Raw genomic sequence first — 26,752 nt, forward strand, 5'->3', positions numbered from 1 at the left:
ACACACACACACACACACACACACACACACACACACACACACACACATTAAAAAAATAGTTAAAACAGAAAAATGCTGTGACTTTACAGTGTCAAGACAAATGCTACCATGACTGTGATTATCTGAATCGTTATTTATTTATTTATTTATTTATTTATTTATTTAGAGATAGGGTTTCTCTGTGTAGCTCTGGTTGTCCTGGAACTTGCTGTGTAGACTAGGCTGGCCTCAAACTCACAGAGACCCTCCTGCCTCTGCTTTCTGAGTGCTGGGATTAAAGGTGTGAGCCACTACTACTAGCCTGATAAATTCTTGTTAAAAATGCAACTTTAGGTGACTTGAAGGGGTAGCCTGTAGGGAAATTAATTGTTGAAAAGAACTTAACACTTTGATACGGGATATCGTCATGTCCCATAACTGTAGCTTGCCGAGGAAACAGAGCAACAGGACCTAAAGGGCATTGTGCTGCAGGATTGCTGTGCAGATCCAGGGAGAAGATCAAGGGCCACTTCCTTACTAATCTGCTTCAGAGGCAGTTTGTGCTTTCACCGGAGTTCTCTGTGTCTCAATGTGTGCTCAAAAGTCAAGCCAAAAATTTAAAAAAATATTTCATTTTTTTCTGTTTATGAATGGTTTACCTGTGTGCATATGTATCATGTGTGTGCCTACAAAGGCTGGAAGAGGACATCAGAGCCTTTGGCACCAGAGTTACAGATGGTGTGAGCCACAAATGGGTGCAGGGAATCAAATAACATGGGTGCTGGGAATCAAACCCAGGTCCTCTGGAAGAGCAGCCAGGGCTTTTAACCAATGAGCCATCTTTCCAGGCTCTATTCTGAGCATCAGGGAAGGACTGTCTTCATTTCACACTAGCTTTGCCATGAAGTGTCTGGGCTCTGAGGAGGCCTGTCACTTGAGGACCTAATGGTTGGGTCAAAAATATATTCACTTTCTACAGAAATTTGTAGTGTTTGCTGGATCAAACACAAGGCCTTATGCATGCGAGGCCAGTGATCTGTTGAGTTACAGATGTAATTTACGTAAACATGTAATAACTTTTTAGTTGTATTTGAATAAAACAACACATGCATGTATATGCGTATGTTATATAATTTTGTTGTTTGTTTTTGGTTTTAGTTAGGTTGGTCTGGAACTTACCGAGAACAACCTTGAACTCATGATACCTTCTGAGCGTTGGGATTCCAGGCTTGCTCTACCACATTTAGCACTGATGTATATTTTTGAAATATGTTTTTATTTTTAGTTTAGTATATATATATATATATATGTGTGTGTGTGTGTGTGTGTGTGTGTGTATGTCTGTGTGAAGGAACTGTGCACATGATTACAGATGCCCTCAGAGGCCAGTGGCCTGAAATCCCCTAGGAACTGGAGTTAAAGACAGTCCTGAGCTGCCTAATGAGGAAACTCAGTTTCTCTACAAAAGGAAGATCATACATGTTCTGAACTGTCACCATCTCTCCATCCCTAGATACTCTCAATGTAAAGCCTTCAAAACAGGGGCTGGAGAGATGCTCAGCTGCAAGAGAACTTGCTGCTCAGCAGAGGGACACAAGTCTGTTCCCACACCACATACCAGGGCTCAGAACTCATTGTAAGTCCAGCTATAGGTGTCCTGATGTCCTCTTTTGGTCCTCTTTGGGAGACCTGCACACAGATGACATACAGACACACAAATATGCGCATAAATAAAAAGAAATCTTCAAAAACTCCTTCAAAGCTGAGGTTGCAGCTCAGCAGTACAGTGCTTGCCTAGTCTACGATTTGGGTTTGATCCTCAGCATCACACACGCGCGCGCGCACACACACACACACACACACACACACACACACCCATACACAGAGGAAAAGGAGGAGCAGCAGCAATGAGTCATAGCACATGTCTGTAATACCAGGACTGGGGAGGTAGAAGCAATAGGATCAAGAGTAACCTTCGACTAGAGTGTTTGAGCCAGCCTAGGCTACCTGAAACCCCATCTCAAAACAAAACCGAATTAAACACAAAAACTAGTTTCCTTTATCTCCAACAGTGCAAGTGTCCTGAGATCAAAATGTCGGTGAGCCATTCTATTCTGGGATGCTTTTCCTTAGCCTGTGAGCCAACTCCGATATTACAACTGTGCTCAAAACCCTCTGACTGATGTCTGGATCCACAGCGCTTGTTCCCTATCTCTCCTTCGGCCATTCTGTTTTACAAGGCTGCTGTTTTCAAGTCTAGGGGTTCTTCTAGGTACAGAAAGGATTGGCGCACCAGCCTCAAGCAGGAACAGTTCTTTCTTAACCCTACCGTCCACATCCGTGGAAAGGTCCACCCTTTTGCACCAAGCGACTTTTTTGGGGGTGGGGATGGGGGTCTGGGTGGGGAATTGGGAGGGACGTTCAAACCTGCAGACGCCTGATGGGGCCTGGGAAGGACACAAGGAGGTTAGGAAAGTATGATTCTTAGTCTTGTAATCCTAATGTGTGAGAGACAGAGGTAGAAGGATCGCCGGCAGGTCGAGGCAAACCCAGCATGGTAGTGAGTGCCTTTAATCCCAGCACTGCGAAGGCAGAGGCCGGTGGATCTGTCAACTCTGAGGCCACCTGGTCTACACAAGCGAGTTCCAGGAAGGCCAGGGCTACGAAAAGAGATTCTGTCTCAAAGCAACAACAAAACAGAGGCGAGGGGTAGGGGGTGAAGCTCAAGTATGTGATGGTAGCTAGCATAGATCTTGTTCCGGAAACGGTCACTGGTCACTCCTACCTCGCAAGGCCAAGGCTGGATTTAGCAAGCCCTTCAGTCCCTGCGCTGCCCGTCTGCAAAACCCCTCGCACCACCACGCTCTCGGGTTCAGCCCTCAGCTCAGGACTCTCCGCCCCCGCCCCGCCCCCTCACCCTACACCACCCCTCACAACCGCCCCGCCCCACCCTCAGCGCGCCCCGCCCCCTCAGCGCGCCCCGCCCCGTCCCCTCACTCCAAGCCCCGGCTCGGGCGAGTGAGTCCTCCACCGCTAGTGCCGGCCTTCACTACGGTGCCGGCGCTTTCCGGCCTGCCGCGCGAGCGCTGACGTGTCGAGGAGGCGGAGCCTAAGGCTGCAAAGTGTTAGGGTTCCTCTCGCTCGGACGCGGCAGCGGAGGCTCAGCTACCCCTGCAGTCATGGCTGTGCGCCGCACCACGGCACCGGCCGCTCCCGCCTCAGGTAGGCTGAGGGCTGGCCAGAGAGATGGTGGTGCAGGTGAGGAAGGGGCTTATTGAGAGAGATGGCAGTGTGTGGGGAGACCGTGCGAGGATCCTGGAGGAGGCCCTGCGATCCAGAAGCTTGCAGTAGCGGGATCAGGAGAAGCCAGTGGGTGGAGACCCTCGGCTGTAGGAACTGCGGTTTTCCTACGCACATCACACTTTCCCCCCACTTTTTGGTTGTAGATAAAGTACAGAAAAACAAGTCAGCACGGACATCAGGGCTCAGACAGGGCAGCCGAATGGAGAAACTTTTAGGGTTTGAATGGACAGATTTATCTAGCTGGCAGAGTGTCGTGACCCTGCTTAACCGACCAACGGACCCAGCAAACCTGGCTGTCTTTCGTTTTCTCTTTGGTAAGTCCATTTTATGGATGGGGACCATTTGGTGGTGGGGGGGGGGGTGGCGGTGGTGGTGGGAAAATGGCATTCTACCTATGTTTCGGATTTATTACTATTTTGTTTTTGTGTGTGTTCGTTTGCTTTCCATTACTGTAATAAAAACACCATGCCGAAAACTCAACCTCGGAAAGAACGGCTTTATTTCAGCTTACAGTTGTAATCCATCATGAAGAGAAGTCAGGGCAGGAGTCTGGAGACCAGAACCGAAGAAGAGGCCAATGAAGGAGCTTTGCTGTTGGCTTTTTCCTCTAGCTTGTTCAGCCTGTTTTCTTGTGCTGCTGCGGTCACCTGCTCAGGGATGGCACTGCTCACAGTAGGCTGTGCCCTCCTACATCAGTTCTTACAGGCCAGTCTGTTTGGCGAATTCTCTCAGTTGAGGTTCCTCTAGCTTGTTCTAAGTTGACAAAGATTAACCAGGTCAGTCTCTGTGACTGTGTGCTAGGTGTGCTGCAGTGCCTGTAGAAGCCAGAAGGGTTGGATCCCTGGGGCTGGAGGACTTAAAGGCAATTGTGAGCGGCTTGGTCTGGGTGCTGGGAACCAAACTCTGGTCCTTTGGAAGATCAGTGCATGCTCTTAACTGCTGATACAGCCTCTCCAATCTAATTGACTATTTCTTAGCTACTTCATAGATGCTCTTTCTCTTAGAGCGGAGATACTGGAATAATGGAAGACTTTGAAAGTTTAGAATCAGACCTGGGCTGGGTGTTGGTGGCGCACACCTTTAATCCCAGCAGTCAGGGGGGCAAAGGCTGGTGGATCTGTGAATTCAAGGCCAGCTTGGTCTACAAAGCCAATTCAGGACAGCCAGTGCTACACAGAGAAACCCTGTCTCAAAAAACTAAAAAATAAATAAATTAGAATCAGACCTGGCCTTTCACCTTCAGTTAAAGTTTAGTGTTCAGAAATCCTTTGATCTGAGGCTATGTGGGATACATGGAGTTGAAGAATGGGTACCTGCCTGTGCATGTGGGTGCATGTAGGCCAGAGGTGAGTGTCAGGTGTCGTCCTTAATCATTCTCCACTTTTTTTTTTTTTTTTTTTTTTTTTTTTGAGTCAGGGTCTCTCCTAACCTGGAGCTCAGCAATTTAGTTAGCCTTGCTGGCCTACAAGCCCCAGGGATCATCATACTGTCCCCCTGCCTCCACCGCACTGAGATCGCTAGCTACTGTGCCGTGCTTTTTACATGAGTACTAGTGATCTGAGCTCAGGCCTTCACACTTGCAGCAAGCACTTTTATTTTCTCTGACTGAGTAATCTCCCCAGCTCGCTTTGGATTTTGAAAAGGTTTCATTACATAGAGCAGGCTTGGCTTGCTTCTGGAGTGCTAAGGTTCCAAACACCGTCACACTGACAAGGAGCCCATTTTGTTCATATCATGAGGCTGCTCAGGGGCTATGCTAAGCACTTTAGAGAAACAGCCAGGGAAACAGCACACAGTGTTGCAGATGTGCCAAGATATTACTCCTTTAAATCCAGTAGTTTCCAGCAGGGCAGGGGGGAAGGGGAGCTTTTGCTCCCTGGAGACCTTTTTAGATGTTAGAACTTTCAGAGAGGAGGAATAGGCAGTTGCTAGCCTCTGTGCTGGTACCAGGACGCATTAGAGGCCCTGTAATGAATGGGTAAATATCTCTATTGACAATTAACCAGACTGGCTAATGCAACTGTTCCTGGGATTGAGAAACCCTGCCTGAACTCAAGCTGGCTTTCAGATCTGAGTGTCCCTTATTTATCTTAGTGTGTTGACCAAATACCACTGCTTTCCTGGGTGTGTCAGGAGGCAAAAAAAATGTTCAGAAGTTCCTCCTGGAGCACGTCTTATAGCTCAGTGAGGGTGTATCTTTATAGATGTAACAACTTGAACCCAAGTTTCTAAGTGTTGTACATTGGTCTTATTTAATATTATCTGCAACCTTGTGACATTTTGTTATTGTTTGTCTTGTTCATTGTTTGTTTTATTTTTTGAGACAGGCTCTCATTGTCCCGAATGCACAGTCCTGGATGGCCTGCAACTCACTATGTAGACCAGGCTGGCCTAGAACTCACTTTTCTCTGCTTTCCTCTGCCTCCCCAGTGCTAGATTAAAGGCATGCTAGGAACCCTGACTTGTGAAGTATTTTCTTAAAGATATATTTGTTAGTGTTATAGATTCATAAATATCATACATAAATAAGTATATAATAGTGGATGTATAATATATATTATAAACTAATATAATATATTGTATATATCGGTGAGCCAGATGGAGATGGCTCACCACATCAGCAGGGTACATGTTTCTCTCCTGTAAAGCTTTGTGTGCGCACCTGGGCTGGGGATGGCCCAGGCTTCTTGCACGCTGAGCTCGCGCACTACCACCAGCGTACATCCCCAAACCCCAGTTCCTACCTTTGTGGAACTTGAAACCGATTGAGGGTGTCTCTCTGATCTAGAGAATTAAGAACCGTTTTGACAGATCTCTCCCACCTCCTAGTTCCATTTTTCTGACTTTTAGACATTTTGAAAAAAAATTACTTAGTCTGGTATGGTATGGTGGTGCATACCTGTAATCCCAGCACTTGGGGAGGCAAGGGCAGGCAGATCTCTGTGAGTTCGAGGCCAGCCTGGTCTACAAAGCAAATCCAGGACAGCCAAGGCTATAGAGAAACCCTGTCTCAAAAAAAAAAAAAAAAAAAAAAAAAAAAAAAAAAAAAAAAAAAAAAAAGAATTACTTATCATATACACAGGGCTTTGTATGTGGTGGGTGTATTTAATTTTTTCCATATGTGTGTGTGTGTGTGTGTGTGTGAGAGAGAGAGAGAGAGGAGAGAGAGAGTCTGTGTGTGTGTATGTGTGAGTATATGCTACTACAACTGGTAGTGCCTGTACGTGAGCAGAGGCCAGAAAATGATCTGTCACATTCCTCTAATTCCTTTGAGGCAGAATCTCTCCCTGAGCCCCTGAGGCTTGCAGTTTCTTAGCAGGTGGGAAGCCAGTAAGTCAGCAAGCCTCCTGTTACTGCCCCTTTCGCTGCTGGAATTACAGATGTGCACAGGATTCCCAGCTTGTTATGTGCTTGCTGGGATCTGATCTGCAGTCCTTATGGTTGCTCAGTTGAGCCGTCTCGCATTCTCCCCACCCCCAGCACGAAACATGAGTGTGATTGTTACAGGTGCGAATCTTCTCACAGAGCTTTAGGATTGTCACACCACACAGCTAGCACCTTGCTTAGCACAGAACAGGCTCTGCACTAATAGTAGCGACTATTATGTTTTTCTGAGACAAGGTTTTTCTGTTTACCTCAGGCTGGAATTCACATGTGGGGCTGTGCATGCTTAGCGCTCTGTCTTGCTTCCCTCTGCCTAACAGTTGTCTTCCTCTGCTTGCTTTTACAGCATTCTTGATGCTCCTGGACATTCCCCAGGAACGGGGCCTTAGCTCTCTGGACCGAAAATACTTGGATGGGCTGGATGTGTGCCGTTTCCCCTTGCTGGATGCCTTACGCCCACTGCCACTTGACTGGATGTATCTTGTCTACACCATCATGTTTCTGGGTGAGGGGAACTGGGTGCTGGGGCTCTGAACCAGGGAGTATTGACTGGCCTGTCAGACACTCACCAGAAGCATGCTGGTGAACCAAGTCACTGGATGTTTGTATTACTTCTGTTGTGATTTGGTTTCACGCTGCTCATCTGTGTCATGTGATCTGTCATGACCCCATAACTCTTCCGTTTAGTTCTCTGCCTGATTATAAAATGCCTGCTGACTCTTCTTAATTTCAGTCCCAGGGAAGCTGGGCCTGTTGTGACACTTTGACCTTGAACCCTCTCCTCACAAACCCCCAGGGGCACTGGGCATGATGCTGGGCCTGTGCTACCGGCTGAGCTGTGTGTTATTCCTGCTACCATACTGGTATGTGTTTCTCCTGGACAAGACATCGTGGAACAACCACTCCTATCTGTATGGTTTGTTGGCCTTTCAGTTGACATTCATGGATGCAAACCGCTACTGGTATGTAGTAGCCTTGGGAACTAGAGGGAAGATGTGTCTGAGTCAGGATGCTTACCAGAGAGATAGGGTCCACTGAAGCCTTAGAAATTGACCCACAGCACAATTTTATTGGTGTTTTGGGTTTTGTGGGGAGAAGGGGGCTTGAAATGAGATATGTATTGCTGTATCTCAGGCTGGTCTTGAACTCACTCTGTAGTCTAGTCTGACCTTGAATTTGTTCTCCTGTGCTAGCCTCCTGAGTGCTAGAATTGTGGGTATGGGCCTTCATGCTCAGTAGACATATTTAACCAAGTTTAACAAAGTCTGGTTATGAGATCATGCTTTGACTTAGGGGAGCCTGTTCTCACTTTTTCCCATGTGGGTTCTGGGAACCCAGCTCAGGTCAGTAGGCTTGATGTGCTCAGCTTCTCAGCTGTATTGCTTGCCTGACTTGGGTGGATTTGGGAAGGGGTAGGACCAGCAGGTTGAGTGATTGCAGGGACACAGGAAAATGGCTCCATCCCACCCCTTTCCTTTTTCCATATCTCTCTAGGTACCTTGATGTACCACTCCTGTAATCCTCTTAGAAGAAGAGAAGACTAAAGCCAGACATAGCTGTTTACAGACACTCCTGGGGTGCAGACTTTACTTTCTGTGTGTGAGCCCAGAAAAGCAGAATTAGAGCCAAACGTAGAAGTTGCTGTGAGGTGGAAATGATAGCAGAAACCAAGAGGAGAGGGGCCACCAGGGTTGCTCAGCAGTGCTGTCCTAGGAGAAAGTAACCACTCCATCTCTGGCATAGGTGACCATCTCTTAGGGGCGGTGGGGACAAGCCTTGGAGCCAGGGTGGTGGGGCCCGAGACCTTAAGGAGGCTTTCCCATTGTTTAGTGAGTCACAGGCGTGGATCATCATGAGCCAGATGGAGACGGCTCACCACATCAGCAGGGTACATGTTTCTCTCCTGTAAAGCTTTGTGTGCGCACCTGGGCTGGGGATGGCCCAGGCTTCCTGCACGCTGAGCACGCGCACCACCAGCCTACATCCCCAAACCCCAGTTCCCACCTTCATGGAACTTGAAACCGACTGAGGGTGTCTCTCTGATCTAGAGAATTAACAGGCGTTCTGACAGGTCTCTCCCACCTCCTAGATCCATTTTTGTGACTTTTAGACAATTTGAAAAAAATTGCCTATCACATAGTCAGGGCTTTGTATACAGCAGGCATATTTAATTTTTTTCTCTAATTAAAACCCTATGAAGGGGCTGGAGAGATGGCTTGGCAGCTGAGAGCACTAGCTGCGCTTTCAGACTGCTGGGTTCAGTTCAACTACCTAGCACCCATATGGCAGTTCACAACTGTCTGTGATTCCAGTTCTAGAAGATCTGACATTCATGACAGATACACACGGAGGCAGAACACCCGTGTACATAAATTCAAAACAAAACAAAACCGAGACAACTCTCTGAGGACTCAGGTTTAGTTGCTCATGCCCAGCATTGTGGGATGCTGAGGCAAGAGGATTGCTTTGAAGGGGAGGCCAGCCAGGGCTATATATATAATGAGACCTTGTCTCAAAACAAACAAACAAACGTGAGGTCCCTAGAGCTGAACTGGTTTTGTAGATGAAGAAGACTTGGGGAAATGAAGAATCTGCCTGAGTTCGCACAGCAGGACGGAAACAAAGAGGCCCATTCCTTGACTGTGTGTCTAGTGTATTTGACCACAGTGTATACCACTTCTCCCTAACGTCTTCCTGCTTAGTTTCTGCCTCAGAATAAATCTGCTGTTAGTAGCCTGGTGTTCTTAGTTCTCTCAGGATAAAATTTAAAATCAGGAGTCCTCTAGCATTGGATCCTGGCATCCAGTTTTATAAATGTTAATCTGTGCTCTGCAATATATGGGAAGATGTGGGTGTTACTTTGCTGGGGAGTATTTTATTTGTTTACTTCCTTTTTTTTTTTTTTTTTTTTTTTTTTTTGAGACACAGTTTTACTATGTAGTCCTAGAACTTGCTATGTAGACCAGGCTGGCCTTAGACTCACGGACGGGGTCTGCTTGCCTCTGTCTCCTGCGCGTTGAGGCTGAAAGTGTGTGTACCATGCCCAGCCTGTTTTTATTTTTTAGTTGTATTATTATTAGTGTGGGGTGGGAGCACAGGGTAGAGGAGCAAGGGGTGCATGTCATGGTGCATGTGCAGAGGCCAGAAGACAACCCACCTTTTGTGGGCTCCAGGAAGTAACTCAGTGCTGAGCTGAGCCGGTTCTCCAGCCACTCCTTTGGGTTTTTCAATCACTCCCTCAAGTTTGTTCCTCTTGTCACTTCTGTTACAACTTTGAGCCCGGTCTGATTCATTAGGACAAACTGAAGAGTGAGCCAATAGAAACTGTGTGTGTGTGTGTGTGTGTGTGTGTGTGTGTGTGTGTATGTGTCTGTGTCTGTGTGTGTGTGTGTGTGTGTAGTTGTTTTGAGTCAGGTTTTGTATAGACCTTAGTGGCTCCAAATTTTCAGCAGTTCTCCTGCCTTTGCCTCCTGAGGCTGGAATTGTAGGCGTGGACACACTATGGTCTGCTATACTGAAGTTTCTATTTTTAGGACTTAACACAACAGTTCATTTTCAGTGTTTTTTTTGACATGGTGGTGACAGCGTGCCTGTACTACTCTCTTATTCACTTGACCTAGTATTCAATAAAATAGTCAACCCTTTATTATAAGATAGGCCCTGTCCTGGATGATTTTGCCTGCTTATAGGCTATTGCTAGTGTTCTGAGCACATTTAATATAGTATATAGGCCGTGATGTGAGAGTCACAGGTTATGTATATTAAATACATTTTCAGATTAAGGCTCTTTTCATCTTCTAATGGCTCTATTGCTATTACTCTATCGGCTATAGAACATCTGTAGTAGTAGTCTTTCATGATCTTAGTAGCAGTAATTACTGTTACAGTGTACTCATATTGCCAGCCATGATGGCACACTCCTCTAATTCTAGCTCTTGGGAAATAGAGGCAGGAAGATCAGGAGTTCAAGGCCAGTTTCAGCTAGTGAGTTTGAGACCAGTCTGTGATATGAGAGACTCCCTTGTCAACACAATGTTCCAGGGAGAGGGAGATTTACTCAGGTGTTTCAGAGGGCCTCAGGGCCTCCCAGGACGGGGAGGGAGGGAGAGCTATTTCTGAGATGCTTATGACCGGCCCAAGTGGAGGGTGGGAATGTGGCTGGACCAAGAGACCTTCCTTGATGTTTTTACCTCGTTCCCATAGGTCTGTGGATGGCCTGCTGAATGCTCGAAAGAAAAACGCCCACGTGCCCCTCTGGAACTACACAGTCCTGCGAGGTCAGGTATGGAAGCGTGTGTGTGCCTGTGTGTCTGCGTGGATGCGTGTGTGTTCGTGTGAGCCTGTGTGTGTACCCCTTCCACCTGGATTGAGCACAGGGTCTCCATATTTTTGTTGTTTGAGGCTGCCTTTGCCAGGCTAGCTGGCCCATGAGCTTCCAAGGATTTCCTGTCACCATCTCTAGCTTGCTGTAGGAGCTGCCAATATAGATGCACAGTACCATGCCCTTTGCATGGGTCCAGGGGAGTCACACTTCGGCCCTCGTGCATTTGTGGAGAACGCTTTACCATTGCGCATCTCCCAGCCAAGGTGTAGGATTTCAAGATGGGGAAGGGGCTCCTCTGAGCTGTTATGGTCAGCAATGGTCAGAGGCCCTCTCCTTTTTCTCCCTACATTCTTTCTTGCTTTGTGTTGTTTTAAGACAGGGTTTCTCTGGGTAGCCCTGGCTGTCCCGGAACTCACTCTTTAGACCAAGCCGGCCTCAAACTCAGAGATCCACCTGCCTCTGCCTCCTGAGTGCTGGAATCATAGGCATGCAGTACTACCACACAGCTCTTCTTTCTTTTTTTCAAAGAATTATTTATTTATATAACCAGGCATGCTTGTACACACTTTAATCTCAGCACTCAGGGACAGAGGCAGAGGATCTCCGTGAGTCTAAGGCCAGCCTGGTCTATACACTAAGTTCTAGGCAAGCCAGGACTATAGAGTAAGGCCTAATCTCAAAAAGATATTTTTTTAATTATTATTATGATGATGATGATGATGATGATGATGATCATGATGATGATGATGATGATGATGTGTGTGTGTGTTTGCTTATGCATGTACGTGTACTATGGCATACATGTGGCGATCAGAGGATAACTCTCGGGAGTTGCTTCTCCCATCTACGTGCTGAGGCTGGGCCTCTCTCGATGTTTCTGCCCTGCTGCACACTGCAGGCTAGCTGACCCTAGGTGATGCTTCTAGGTGACGCTCCTGTCTCAGCCTCCCATCACACTGTAGGAATGATTACAGATAAACGCCACCGTCCCTGCTTTACATGGGTCCCGCGCATTGACCCGTCAGTGTACTTACACCTACAAAGCCACCTTGTTGGCTCTGGTTATTTCTCTTTCCTTTTGCTAAAAACTAGATGGGCCCTTCTGTTTTTCCAATTCCTTAGTCTCCGAGTTTCCACCCCACCGTGGAGTGAATCGTACCTTGTCCATATTGGATTAGAATCCTTATGAGAAAGTCACTTCTGTGCTTTCATTACTTTACCTTTATGCCTAATGTGCCTGGCATAGGTAGAATTCTTTTCTTTAGCTTGTTGGATGAATCTATGAGATGATTAGAGGAATGAATCTGTTCTTTCTTAGGCGTTGGCTGAGATGAGAACTTTTAATGTAATTTTAAGTTTCATTTCTTTTTATTTATGTAAGCATGTGTGCCTGCTTGCCTGGATGTGTTCTGTGAGCATACAGTGCCTACAGAGACCAGAGGATGCCCTGGAACTGGAGTTATGGGCAGTTCTGAGCTGCCCGATGTGGGTGCTGGACACTACACCCGGGTCCTTTGTAAAAGCGACAAGTGTTCTTAACCACAGAGCTTTCTGCAGAGACACAGAGGGTTTTGCTTACACAGTCCTGCTACATTTTGTGTTTTCAGATCTTCATTGTGTATTTCATTGCGGGTGTGAAAAAGCTGGATGCAGACTGGGTTGAGGGCTACTCCATGGAACACTTGTCCCGGCACTGGCTCTTTAGTCCCTTCAAGTGAGTAGAGTCAGGACAGAGGCCTTTTGGGGGCACAGTTACTGAGTGGGTCACTCATCTGCTGGGTGTCTGTAACCTGTTATCTGATATTCACCTTATCTTCCTCTTCAGCCAGATGCATAGTCCTGATATTAAAAGATAAGAGTAATGATATTAAAGGAGACTCTATGCAATAGATGGTCAAAGAGAAAAATGAATCAGAACTAGGTGACATAGTGTCCAACTTTGCTTTCAACTGCTGTGATAAGACCACGACCAAAAACAGTTTGGGGAGAAAGGGTTTATTTGGCGCACACATCCAGTCCACCCTAATCATCAGCCATCATTGAGGGAAGCCAGGCAGGAACTCAGCAGAGCAGGAATTTGGAAGCAGCCCACTGGGGGGGCAGACCTTCATCAGGGACAGGTGCTGCAGCGCCCCCTGCAGTTGTGCTGTGGCTGCTGGGTACCCAGCTGGCTGGCTCTGGACTTTTGTCCCTGTGTCTGCAGGCTGGTGTTGTCTGAGGAGCTGACGAGCCTGCTGGTGGTACACTGGTGCGGGCTTCTCCTTGACCTCTCAGCTGGCTTCCTGCTCTTTTTTGATGCCTCAAGATCCATTGGCCTCTTTTTTGTGTCCTACTTTCACTGCATGAATTCGCAGCTCTTCAGCATAGGTCAGTACCTGCGTGGTGGTGGGCAGCAGTCCCTGTGGGGCTGTGAGGCGTGACTGGAGAGACGTGTTGAGAGCAGGTGGGAGATGGCGGTGGGTGCAGGAGCTAGGTTGAACCCAATGCAGTGACTGTGAAGTGGGAATAAGATGAGAGTGCTGGGCCGTGTGGGCGCGGTGTGTGGCACAGGGAGGCCTGTGGGAAGCACAGGTTAAGGGTGGGCTGCAGCTCAGCTGCAACAGCGCATCCCTAGGAGACTCAAGGTCCACTCCCAGAACCACAGGGAACCAGATGTGCTGGCGTTCACCTCCACTTCCAGCACTTGGGAAGTAGAGTGAGAAGGATTAGTCAAGGTCATCTTCAGCTGCATACTGAGTTTAGGCCAGCCTTGGCTACATGAGGCTCTCTCTTAAGGAAACAAAGACACAACTCATTAAAGTAAAATACTGTAGAGGCACTTGATAAGGGAAGGTGATGGAGGGAGTCTGACCATAGTGGCATGTTTTCTCCCTGCTTTCCTAGGTATGTTTCCCTATGTCATGCTGGCCAGCAGCCTTCTCTTCTGCTCAACTGAATGGCCTCGAAAGCTGGTAGCCCGATGCCCCAAAAGGTTGCAAGAGCTGCTGCCTGCCAAAGCTGCTCCTCAGCCCAGTGCTTCCTGTGTGTATAAGAGGGGCCGAGCCAAAGCCAGTCAGAAGCCAGGGCTGCGTCACCAGCTGGGAGCTGTCTTCACTCTGCTCTACCTTCTGGAGCAGCTCTTCCTGCCCTATTCCCATTTCCTCACCCAGGTTTGTAACATCCTTACACACGCCGCAGAGGCTGGGTGTGGGCTGTGGCAGATGCTGCAGGATTGGGGAAGGACTTGGCTTTTCAGTCTTCCTTGTTGGAGGATTAGGTGGTCTAAGAAGCATCAAGCGGATGCTGTCTGCTCTCTCTTCCCAGGGTTACAACAACTGGACGAATGGGCTCTACGGCTATTCCTGGGACATGATGGTGCACTCTCGCTCCCACCAGCATATAAAGATCACCTACCGTGATGGCCTCACTGGCGAGCTGGGCTACCTTAACCCTGGGGTGAGACATCTGGTCCTGCCAGTCAGTCCTTCAGAGGCCCCTGGGGACTTATTTTGTCCTATACACACCATGAAGTAAAATAAATTTGGGTCCCTGCACATTCTCCAAAATCAGATGGAAACTTATTTTTTTAATGCTGGACCCAGGGCTGACACGTTAAGCACATAGTCTACCACTGAGCTACATCCTCATCCTGGAACCTTTGTAATTTTTAAAAAAATTGCATGTGTGTGTTCGTTTGTATATGAGTGTGTGTGTATGTACATGAGAGAGACACATGCATGTGGAGAGTACTTTATGGAGTCAGTTCTTTCTGTAGCTTTGCGAGTTCTGGTAATTTAGCAACAGGGTTTCATGGCAAGTGTTTTTAACCTGCTGAACCATCTCATCAGATCTTTTTTTTTTTTTTAAAGAGAGATTTATTTATTATGTATACAGTGTTCTGTCTGCACACCAGAAGAGGGCACCAGATCTCATTATAGATGGTTGTAAGCCACCATGTGGTTACTGGGAATTGAACTTTGGACCTCTGGAGTCCACCAGATCATATTTTCAGTTATTATTATTTTTTTTTTATACTATGGATAGAGATGAGACAGTTTGTCACTGTTTTGAATCAAGATTATGTTTTTTTGGGGGCTGGAAAGATGGCTCAGAGGTTAGGAGCACTGACTATTCTTCCAGAGGTCCTGAGTTCAATTCCCAGCACCCACATGGTGGCTCACCACCATCTATAGTGAGATCTGGTGCAGCTGTACATGCAGGCAGAAGAATGTATACATAATGAATAAGTAAATATTTAAAAACAAGATTATGTTTTGTAAAGGTAAGTAAATACCTAGCAATGAAAAGTTTGTCTCTGAAGACAACTTCATTTTTTCTCTCTCCTGGTCAAATTAGGCGGCAGGCAGAGATCTTTGTGTTATTGGCGGTGCATGTCTTGGAGGTTGACAGTGACACAGTGGGACTAATATGGGGGTTTGGGGCAGGTATTCACACAGAGCCGGCGATGGAAGGATCATGCAGACATGCTGAAGCAATATGCCACTTGCCTGAGCCTCCTACTTCCCAAGTACAATGTCACTGAGCCCCAGATCTACTTTGATATTTGGGTCTCCATCAATGACCGCTTCCAGCAGAGGTGGGCAAGGGGAGCAGAGACAGGGGAAGATGAAGCACAGTTATTTTTGCCTAGTGAAAAGCTGAGGTCTCCCCAGTTGTCTTGCTTGTACAAGTCTGTTGTCTCTCTCAGTCTAGTAGTGCATGTGGGGATTGATCTGGTTGTGGGCATAGCTGGTTGTGTCCAGCAGGGGGCACCATCATCTAGGAGAAAAGTGAACTGGCTGTTTCAGACACTGTTAACACATGCCTTCTCTTCAGGTGGCCACTAACTCACATTCTTTTCCCTTCTCTCTGCCCTGGACTGGCAATAACACATGGACAGCAGCATTTCTCCTTTTGGGAAACCCTATTCCCTCTCTGCGGGGTTCAGAGGTGAAAGGAGCAGAACAGAAATTTGGTGGGTGGGTGGCCGTGGCCTCCTCAGAACATGGTTTCTTTTTCTAAGGCTTTTTGACCCTCGTGTGGACATCGTGCAGGCTGTCTGGTCCCCCTTCCAGCGCACACCGTGGGTGCAGCCACTCTTGATGGACTTATCTCCCTGGAGGACCAAGTTACAGGATATTAAGAGCAGTCTGGACAACCACACTGAGGTGGTCTTCATTGCAGATTTCCCCGGTATGAGGAAAGTGAGAGGAGCTTTCCCATCTTTCCGTGGCTTCCTTGGCCAGAGACACTGCCTGTGATGGGGTAGGGAGGGGGCTGTGTAGGTGAAAGGTGTATTGTCTCTGTTCTCCTGATGTGGGGTGGGATGGTGAACTCTCTTGCCCCTGGCAGGGCTTCACCTGGAGAATTTTGTGAGTGAAGACCTGGGCAACACTAGCATCCAACTGCTGCAGGGAGAGGTCACTGTGGAATTGGTGGCAGAACAGAAAAACCAGACTCTTCAGGAAGGAGAAAAAATGCAGGTATTTTCTGGGGCTGACAGTGATAAAGAGAGGGAATTTAGTACCACAAAACAAGAACTTTAGAAGTGGTATGAAGTTTAGGTGAGCAGGGTTTATTACCAAAAAAAAAAAAAAAAAATCTTTACCAGCACAGTAATGGAAGCATATGGCTGTCAACTTCAGGACTTGGGAGTCTGAGGCAGAAAGACAGAATTACAGGCTAGTCTGGACTACACAGTGAGACTGAACTCAAAACACTATTAAACACTGGGAGAAGAAAAAAAAAAAAGACCCCTGAGGCTGTGAACAACTTTATCTATATTCTGGAGGCCATTACTTCGGAGTCCAAGACACAGGAAAAGAGAGTGCCCCTAGGATTAGAGTAGTGAGGCCATAGGCTAGCTAGGGAAGTTAGAATGGGATGTGTCTTTTGTTTCCTCCTCAGTTGCCTGCTGGGGAGTACCATAAAGTCTACACTGTATCATCTAGTCCTTCCTGCTACATGTACATCTATGTCAATACTACTGAGGTTGCACTGGAGCAAGACCTGGCCTATCTGCAAGAATTAAAGGAGAAGGTGGAGAATGGAAGTGGTGAGTGCATGAAAGTCTGCAGTTTCAGAAGTCAGGTTAGAGGACTTAAACCATGTACAGGAGTGCTTGATGCCACCAGTTGTTTGGAAAGGGCTTATCTGAATGAGAGCGGTTCATCTCATTGGTTCCTTTTTGTTGTCTTCTGAACAGAAACGGGGCCCCTGCCTCCAGAACTTCAGCCTCTTTTGGAAGGGGAAGTAAAAGGGGGCCCTGAGCCAACACCTCTGGTCCAGACCTTTCTGAGACGGCAGCGGAAGCGCCAAGAAATAGAACGCCGGCGAAATAGCCCTTTCCACGAGCGACTACTTCGCTTCTTGCTGCGAAAGCTGTACATCTTTCGACGCAGGTAAGTTTGACTCACCCAAGCATTTGTCCTTGCCATTAGGTGTTTTTAAGTTTGGTTCCTTTGCCTTAGTGAGGGTTAATAGTAGGGACTCCTAGGGATCTTACCCCCTCTGTTCTGTTTAACCTCTTCATGGTTATTCCTCTTCTACCCTAAAATCTTGTCAGGCTTTGTTATGTATTAACATAAATTTAGACAATGTTTAACTTTTTTTTTATTTTCAGCTTCCTGATGACTCGAATTTCACTCCGAAATCTGCTATTAGGCCGCCCTTCCCTAGAGCAGCTAGCCCAAGAGGTGACATATGCGAACTTGCGACCATTTGAACAAGTTGATGAGTCAAGTGCTTCAAAAACTGATTCATCAAATCCTAATCCCTCAGAACCAGATTTTGAGCATGTGCACTCTGAGTTCTGAGAAGTCCAGATGTTCTGTGCAGGTGTGGGGTGGTCTGTTACAGGCTTATCATCTATGCAAAGGACATTTTTTTGGCAAAATATAATCTATTTTGAGACAGGCTTTCACAATACAGCCCAAGTTGGCCTCAAACTCACGGTAGTTCCTCTGCTTCAGCCTTGTGATTACACGTACATCACTAAACATAGGGTTTTTTTCTCCCTTTACATGTTAAAGATGACAGGACCCGAGGCAACAGAGAATTTGAATCTCAAGATTGAGGGCTTCTAGGAGCAATACGAACTGTCCTCTTAAAGGATTAAGTCAACTTTGTTCTCATTTTTTCAATACAGGGTTTCTCCAACCTGTCTCTGCCTCCCAAGTGCTGGGATTAAAGGCATGGGACATCACTGCCTGGCTTATAATAGTCATTTTTAAGTTGACTGGCTCTTCAGGAAAAAAAAAAAAAATTTACAATGAATATAGCAGAACCCACGTGCTTGCTGTGTACCTAATACTGTTTGAAGCGGTGTACTTGAATTATCGTATCTAGTACTTTGAGCATTGGCCTTATTTTCACTTTACCTTTGAAGAAAGGAAATCAGATAAAATTTACCCAAAGGCATCCAGGAGTGGGTTGAAAATTTTAACTGAAATCTGTTGCCCTATACCCTGCTGCTTATAATTTTCAGAGCCAGACAGTAAAGCTAAAGCAGCATAGCTTAAAACTCGTGTTAATTCCAAGTGATTAGGATGATCAAATACTAAATGCACAAATTAATTTTATGTTTACAGTTCCTATTTGTAGTCAGCAAGTTTTGTAGTACCATTCAGTGGCAACAGAATAGCAGTACCAAATAGGGAAGCCAGATGGCTCTAGTATAAATCGGCTTAGTGAATGGTACCCAAGTCATGGCCGAGTCATAAGCCTTGAGGTTTTCCCTTTTCCTTACATTTGTCAAGCCTCATGTCCATCTTCTATTCATCTTATTTTTATCTCTACTACCCCTTTATTCCTTCACCCTTTATATTGGAATCTAGTTAGGAACGCCACCTTTTAAAAAGTCCAGCTTAATGCATAATTGCATCTAGCTGATGGCCATGCACAGGGAGCTCTCATCATTTTCTAACAGAAAAAACACTCGTTAACATTTCACTATCTTCCTTTAAAATAACACTGTGAAATACAACTTGGCACCATATCCTTTCCAAGGTCAGCCGTTTCCTTAACCTGTCATCCTTGGCTAGTAGGGAAAAAGTTTTTGTTCAGGACAGTTGTCTTTCATGCAAAAGTACTTAAGTTTGTACAAGGATAATGCTTCCATGTTGATTTACTACAAGACTTTCCCAAGAAAAATGTCGGAATGAATTAAGTGGAAATGAGATCATTAACTTGTTAAGCTGCTTGGGCTAGAGATGGAGCTCAGTTGATAGAGGACTAGTCTACTGTGTACAAAGGCCTAGGTTTGGTCCTCACCACTGCTTAAGTGGGGGCTCTGGTGTACATCTGTTGTCTAAGCAGAGGCAAGATCAGTTCAAGACCAGCATGGGAAGGGAGACCCTATCTGGTTGGAGAAAGCTGTAATAGTATTGCCAAAGAAGTTAGGTTATACAACTAGTAGAAGCCTAGAGTCCTAGCTTTGAACATCCAGCCAAATTACCCTATTTCACTATCTCTAGCAAACACTTCATGTTTGGCCTTAAGTCTTGCACTCCTGCTTCTACTCTCTTCCTTCTGTTCTCCCTGGCTTAAGCTTGTGTTTATGCATTTAATATTTCCAAACATACTTGGCCCTGTTACTGTTGTGAGCCAAACTGGGATTTTTAAGACTTCTAAGAGGGGGCAGGAAGATCATGAAGTTCCCAGAACCACCACCCCTTTTCTTTTGAGGGACAGGGTTTCTATGCAGTTCTGAATTCAGTAGTCTAGGCTGGCCTCACCTTCAAGATCTGCCTGTCTCAGCCTCTTGGAGTGCTGGGATTAAAGGCATGTACCACCACTGCCTAGCTTGACACCGCTTAACTTTCTTTCCCTTTTAATTACATTTTTATTTATATTAGTTCATTCACTTTGTATCTCAGCTGTAGCCCCATCCCAATCCCACCCTCCCTCATCTCCAAGTCCATGGATAGCCACTGAACTTTTATCAGATACCACAGCAAGGTTTGTTTGCCATAAACTACACTTTTGGCAAATTAATTACTAATTTAATAAATTTAAAAAGGCTAGCCTTGAACTCAACAATCTACTTGCTTTAGCCACCTGAGTGCTTATCGGGAAGAAAGGCACTTTAAAGCCCATGGACATGTAAGTGTTGACTTCCAGGATTATGTTGTTGACTATGAATAAACACTATTTATCCTGACCTCCACATGCACTGTGATGTATGGACCTGGTTGAAAACTTTATTGCTGGCAATGGGTGGCAGGTGCTGTAAGAGGACATAAAATTTAACTCAGAAAGCATTAATGGACAAGTGATGGACAGTTTGGGTAGAACCTAGCATTTTTTATTTAGATCTTCATTAAACTGTTGGAATTGAGAACCAGACATACGTAATAAACCTCCAAAAATAGATCCTGAAAGGCACTTTCTTGCTTAGGGCAAGCAGTCATGGAATAAGCATGTAAACAAGCTGGCTTCTCTGTACCACACCAGCCAAGTCAGCTTTCTCCATGGCCAGCTGCACCAGCTCTGCCCTCTCTTCTGTTAACACCAGCCAGACCCCCTGTAGGTCTAACCCAAGGTTTTTCTGTAGGACACCTTGGCCTACCTGGGAATGCTGGAAACATGTTAAAGGAATCATGGTGTTGAGAAAAAAAAATTTTAAAAGCTGCCATCTGAGGTGATGGCTTCTCTGTACTTACGCCATACCACAGAATACAATAAATAAGCAATTAGAAAATGTTCAAGTATGAAGGGATTTCCTCCTCCCCGCCAAAAGCACTGCTCTCTGAAGGAAGCTGGTTTCTCTGTAGCTACACCAGCTGTTCAGAAAGCTCATTGGACCTGGTTTTGAAAATAAAACAAAGTTAAAACCCTGGGAGGAGCTATTGTGCAGTGTGGAGTACTGTCTTTCTTATAAAGAAAAAAAAAAAAAAGTTACCTGGTACCAAAGTGTGCAACCTACAGACCCTCAGGTACTGCCCTGTGACTTCTCTGTATGACATCACAAGGGTGCCAAGTGCCTGTTTTTCTAGACTAGAAGTTGGTGAGGTTTGGCTAGTGCTGAAACCATGCATAGGATTGGTTTACTAAATAAAACCTTATTACGTACGTCCTCCAAAGACAGCTGAAAAGTGGTAAGATTTCTGACTTGGTGCTGTTTAAGAGGTGGCAATGAATAGCATAAGCACCAGGGAGATGGTTTAATTGTAACTGCCTTTTTTAAGTCAGGCTAGAGCTCCAAGTGAAACTTCTGTTTCATGCAAGATTGACTGGACAGGAACACTCCCTGACAGAAAGAACTACATAATTAGAAAGGACTGAGTTACAGGGAGGTATAAGGGAAGGGACTTCACATTCAATAAATAAGAGCTCAGGACATTACAAATTCATGCTGACAGGGCTGTGGCATTGCCAGTCTATAGTCAAACTACAAGTACTTTACGTGCACATTACAAGGACATTTTCAGCATCTGGTGGGAAAGTAATTGCAATTAGGACTTTGGAGGACTAGGTGATAGGGCAAAGGTTCGATTTCAAAGCATTATTCACTACAGTGTTTGTTTCTAGGCAGTTACATGGATCACCTATGCTCACTATATCCATTATAATGGTGAACAAAACCCCTAGGGACAGAATAGCAAGCCCAACTTACAGTCCCCCACAAAAGCTAAAATTCATGTCATTGATTAGAGTGACTGCAACTGATCAGGAGCTGAAAGAGGACAGAAAAATTTAGGAAGAAGGCCCTTTCCCTCAGAGCTTGAAGGCTTCTCTGTAGCCTACGCCAACAAGTCTGGGGAAAAAAGGCTAACACTTTCAGTATTTAAGCTTTTTGGGCACTTCCCATGGGAAGCTGTCCCTACCAAAGTGGCCATAGGCTGCAGTCCTCTGATAAATTGGCTTCTTCAGATCCAGATCCCTGGAATATACAAGTTCATAACTTAATACGTAGCATTAAATTAAAACAAAGCAAAACAATCAGCAAGACTCATTTCAAGAGCTCTGGCAAGTGAGTTCAGTTCTCCCTGGGGTTTGCTAGGAAAAAAGTTCATGGCAAAAGTGTTACTTTTTACTTCCCTTGTGTCCAAATTCTTTGCAGTCCTTATTAGTAACTATAGTTGTTTTCCAGCCCTGGCTTGACAAATATGAAAACTTATTCTCAGAAATTCCACTTGTACTTACCAAGATCCAATTACTGCCCACTATGGTTTTTTCTTTGTAACTTTGAACATCCCACCATAGCTCATTATTTCTTAATGTAGTTAAGATAACAAAGCTCAGAATTAACCATAGAGAACTTTCTAGGATGTTATTCTAAGTCACAGAACAGAACACGAGGTCCCTCTCCAGGCAATTTAAAATATCGGCATATTCCAGTTAAAATTTGTTCCCGACACAATGAGTCTACCTTCATCTAAGATTTCGGTGTGTACATGCCCACCACCCTCCTATTTCTCACTAGCAATAGGCTTTACCATCTTTACCTGACAATGACCCCAGGGCGAAGATCAAAATTCTTCTTTACAATTTCTAACAGCTCTCTCTCACTCTTCTGAGAAGTACCATAATGGAAAATGGAGATCGACAATGGGTGAGAAACTCCAATAGCATAAGACACCTAAAAGTCAGTGATACATTATTATAAAACAGGGAAGTATATAGAATATTTTAATGAATACCCTTCTCCCCTGTACATATTCACTACATACCTGAACAAGAACCCTTCTGCACAGACCTCCTTTAACAAGGGATTTTGCTACCCAACGGGCAGCATAAGCAGCTGAGCGGTCCACTTTGGTATAATCCTTTCCTGAAAAGGCCCCTCCTCCATGAGCTCCCCAACCACCATAAGTATCCACAATGATTTTTCGGCCAGTCAAACCAGCATCACCCTGAAATTATAGGATTTAAGTTATAATCTTTTCTTTTTGATTTTTTTCAAGACAAAACCTGCTTTGTAAACCAGGTTGGTCTCTAACTCACAAAGATCAACCTGCTGCCATGATAAAAAATGTGTATCACCCACGCCTGGCCATATTATCTTTCAACTAAGTGGTTCTTGATTAAGCTATTAGGAATCATTTAAGATTCCTGTGCAGCCAACACTAGCTCACACCCAGAACCCCAGCACTTGGGAGGCTGAGGCAGGACAAAATGTTGAAGGCTAGCTGCACAGTCATGACATCAGAGTCACAGTGAATTCTAGGGTACTAGGCTACACAAGATACGATGCATGTGTGGTGGGGAGTGCGTGAGAGTTGGGTAGCTAGGAAAAAAAAAAAAAAAGATGGTGGTAGCCAAAATTTAAGTAACAAATAATAAACAAAGCATTTAATATATTACCTGAGGTCCACCTATAACAAATCTTCCACTTGGCTGTAGATGGTAAATTGTATCCTCATCCAGGTATTTCGCAGGTACAACAGCTTTGATCACTTTTTCCTTTAGAGCATCCCTCATTTCATCAAGACAAACTTCCTCATCATGCTGAACAGATATAACAATTGTGTGGACTCTGATGGGCAGCACAGCACCTCGATCTTGCATATACTGCACAGTCACCTTGAATACAAAATAGATCAGAACACTTGTTCAACCAAACAGCTCTAGTAGTGGGTTCTCTACCCTGAGTTTAAATATAGCAAAAAGAAACAAATGAATTGTAATGTAATTTGAGACAAACACAGGTTTAAAGATCACCACTTACTTGAGTTTTAGAATCTGGACGTAACCAAGGCAACGTGCCATTGCGGCGTAGTTCAGCCAGTTTGGCATTGAGCTTGTGTGCTAAGACGATGGTTAAAGGCATGCACTCTTCGGTTTCATCAGTGGCATAACCAAACATCAAACCCTAAAAGAAGGGAAAAGTGATCAACCCAAGCTTCAGATTTTAGTGCTAAAAGAGATGTCAATAAACTATCACAATACCTGGTCTCCTGCACCAATGTCTTCCTCATTCCGGTCAAGATGAACACCTTGGGCAATATCTGGTGACTGTTGTTCCAAGGCAACCAACACATTACAAGTCTTGTAGTCAAACCCTATAGTCAAACACACGGTATTTCAACTGACAACTCCAAGATGCTAACAGTAGTGCTGCATTGCTAGCAATTTAGACATGCTAAAGCAAAGTGGTCAAGCACTTCTTTAAATGAAAGGGTAAAGTGAAAGGGAAAAAAAATACTGATGGCAACAAAGATCTATGACACAGTATTTTAAGAGACCACATTCATATTCACATAATTAACCCCTCTATATTATGGTTTGAAACAAGGCGTAACTTGGCTAGCCTAAAACTACAACTGCTAATGCCTGCCTGACTTCCAGAAGCTGAATTTATAGGTGTATCATGTCTGGCCATTCTACTGACATGAATCTTTTATTTGTAGGACAGGAGACTTCTTATACACTGATTGTTACACTTTAGAGAACAGAACTGGCTGAATCAGAAGCAGAGAGGATATGGTTAATGCAATCAGTAAAGAACATTCTAGAAGTTTCTCCCACCAGCATCAGATTCTATGCCTGCAAAAAAGCTTATAGGAAAAGTGCATCTTTAAAACACACCTTTGGAAGAATCATCATATCCAATGTGTTTAATGGCTTCACGAACTACTTTCTGGTAATCAATGGCAGCTCTGGACGTAATTTCCCCAGCAAGAAGGATCATTCCAGTTTTAGCAACAGTTTCTAATAAAACAGAAATTTATACTTAAAATATTAATGAGTGGAGAGGAATTGAGGAATTTAGTCATGTTATACATGCTATATCCCCAGGCTTCAAGATCTATTTTTGATACAAGGTCTTACTAAATTCCCCACATGGACAGTTAATTTGCTACCTCCAAGCTTCACCCTCCTAAGTAGTTGGCACTACAGACCCATCCCACCAGGATTTAATTCAAATGCCCTCCTTTCCATTCCCAAACAAGTGTTTTGTTCTCACCACAAGCCACTTTGGCATCAGGGTCCTGCTGAAGGTGTGCATCAAGAACAGCATCACTGATTTGGTCACAGATCTTATCTGGAAAACAAAACAAAAAATCCCTGACTCACTATAACTATTAGTGTTAAGCCTATCTACCTACCATGTAACTCGCAGTTTCCATCCTACCTAAGGGCCAAGTATAGCTGTGAATTTGTAGATGACAAAATCTTATCATGATGTCAAGACTACAGTCTTGATTTTTAAGATAAACGGCATTATTTGTGCACACACAACACAGCCTTGTGCCATGGCATTCATGCAGAGAACAGAAGACAACTTAGGCCCTCTGCATTATGTGTCCTAGGTCCCAGGAACTCCAGTCACAACAGCCTTGCAGCAAGTACTCTTAACCCTCTGAGAAATCTCACTTGACCTACCCACACAACTCGGAAGCGAACAATTCTTCATTTTATGAAGTATGGAGAAGATCTTAACTGTTTATTAGGAGCTATTTGGTCAAATAATTAAGTTGATTTTGACAGGGATGTATGCTACTTGAAAACTTGCTAGGTGGCCTTAATATATAACTACACAAGCTTATCAATTCAGTTAACCCAGAACTTTCAGCACATTTAATACATCCTACTTCATTATAACTTAAACCTATTCAGTTCCACCTCTAACCACTTCAGATAATTTTCAAACAAGTTCCCAGCCAAATGAACAGCCATGTAAACTCAGATTTATCAAGTCAAAGTAGAAATGGTGATTTATCTTGAAAGCCCAAAGCCTACCTACCCACACCAGGAAATAACAGTTATTTAACAGTGTATTTTAAAGACAATTGTTCTATTCCATCCCCATTTAAAATTCTTACCAATTTCTTAGAACAAGCCATTTCCCCTATTAGACAATATTCAGTTCCTTAAGTTATGTAACTAGTAACAAACCTCTGTATTTGGAGTTCTGAATGAACCAAGGCCCTATATATACCAACCATTCTAACCTTAAATAACACTAACAAATTAGAGAAACAAAGATTTAAAAAAAATATTAGCCATGAAAATAATTCATAACTATAAACAGAAGGAGTACCAGCAAGAGGGAAACGATAGAGAAAATGTTCAAATGCATTCTAGAGCACATTCCATTTTTCCTTGACTATGACAGTACCCTGGATTGGAACGTCTTGCATGTAGCCCAGGCTGGCCTCAAACTTCAACCTCTTGCCTTCACACTAAATGATGGATTATTAAAGTGCACCACAGTGCTTGGCTCCAGGGTCCTGAATTTTTACTACCGCAGCCATACAGCCTTAAGACCTTATTTATCAACTGAAACAAGCAGTAGCTCATTCGATGTGGGGACATAGCCCTTTCCTGGGGGGCGGGGGGGCAACCACGGCAACACTTGACTTGATCCTCCTCCTGGGTTTTTTCTTTTTTACTAAGAGGCTTCTGTCAGAGCATGTAGTTATGTTGCTGTGCGCCCAAGGCCAGGAGCAGCTCAAACAGGGTATTGTTTACTAGACGGCACCTTCAGCCTGAGACTCAGAGATAACAGCTTTACTGTAACCGATCTCATCATGGCGGTTCGGTGGACAAAGCCTTGCAAGAAGAAAACGTGAAATAAACCTTCCTTAAGTGCCAAAGGCAAGACTCTGAAAGGAAAACGAATGCGATGGGCGCCTGCACTTATTTCACGTTACCCATCTTTTTCAGACTCCAAATACGGAATGCCCTCTCCAGCTCGCGCTATATTTAGTCAGCGGCTGTTTGTCACCTTGAAGGCCTAAGGGCATGTCCACCCACGTTCTTAAAGCAGTTTCCGAGGCCGGAAGCCACGGAGACAAGGAGTTTGGGGACACCAGCGCCCACTTCAAAGCCCGGGGG

General features: G+C 45.0%; 2 protein-coding genes across 3 annotated transcripts; one reads left to right on the forward strand and one right to left on the reverse strand.

Moving 5' to 3' along the window:
* The first annotated feature begins 3,041 nt into the window (after nt 1-3,041).
* Ggcx (gamma-glutamyl carboxylase) lies at nt 3,042-20,135 on the forward strand. Of its 2 annotated transcripts, none has more exons than XM_055596458.1 (15): nt 3,042-3,237; nt 3,426-3,596; nt 7,013-7,171; nt 7,463-7,628; nt 10,870-10,948; nt 12,598-12,704; nt 13,194-13,357; nt 13,874-14,139; nt 14,294-14,425; nt 15,415-15,566; nt 15,993-16,162; nt 16,322-16,452; nt 16,877-17,024; nt 17,175-17,370; nt 17,592-20,135. In XM_055596458.1, the coding sequence occupies exons 1-15, from the start codon at nt 3,159-3,161 to the stop codon at nt 17,782-17,784; spliced, it is 2,313 nt and encodes a 770-aa protein (XP_055452433.1). In that variant the 5' UTR covers nt 3,042-3,158; the 3' UTR covers nt 17,785-20,135. The 2 variants fall into 2 exon arrangements, with proteins under 2 accessions (XP_055452433.1, XP_055452434.1); XM_055596459.1 differs by having other exon boundaries at nt 3,043-3,201.
* Nucleotides 20,136-20,251: 116 nt separating this feature from the next.
* Mat2a (methionine adenosyltransferase 2A) lies at nt 20,252-26,674 on the reverse strand. Its single transcript, XM_055596460.1, has 8 exons — nt 24,879-26,674; nt 24,500-24,622; nt 23,861-23,973; nt 23,640-23,783; nt 23,276-23,494; nt 22,642-22,824; nt 22,417-22,550; nt 20,252-21,851 (listed from the first exon to the last, which is right to left on the reverse strand). The coding sequence occupies exons 2-8, from the start codon at nt 24,600-24,602 to the stop codon at nt 21,749-21,751; spliced, it is 999 nt and encodes a 332-aa protein (XP_055452435.1). The 5' UTR covers nt 24,603-24,622; nt 24,879-26,674; the 3' UTR covers nt 20,252-21,748.
* Between the last annotated feature and the right edge of the window lie 78 nt (nt 26,675-26,752).

Source organism: Psammomys obesus, unplaced genomic scaffold (assembly GCF_907164565.1).
Source record: "Psammomys obesus unplaced genomic scaffold, mPsaObe1.curated_primary_1811, whole genome shotgun sequence".
NCBI classification, from domain to species: domain Eukaryota; kingdom Metazoa; phylum Chordata; class Mammalia; order Rodentia; family Muridae; genus Psammomys; species Psammomys obesus.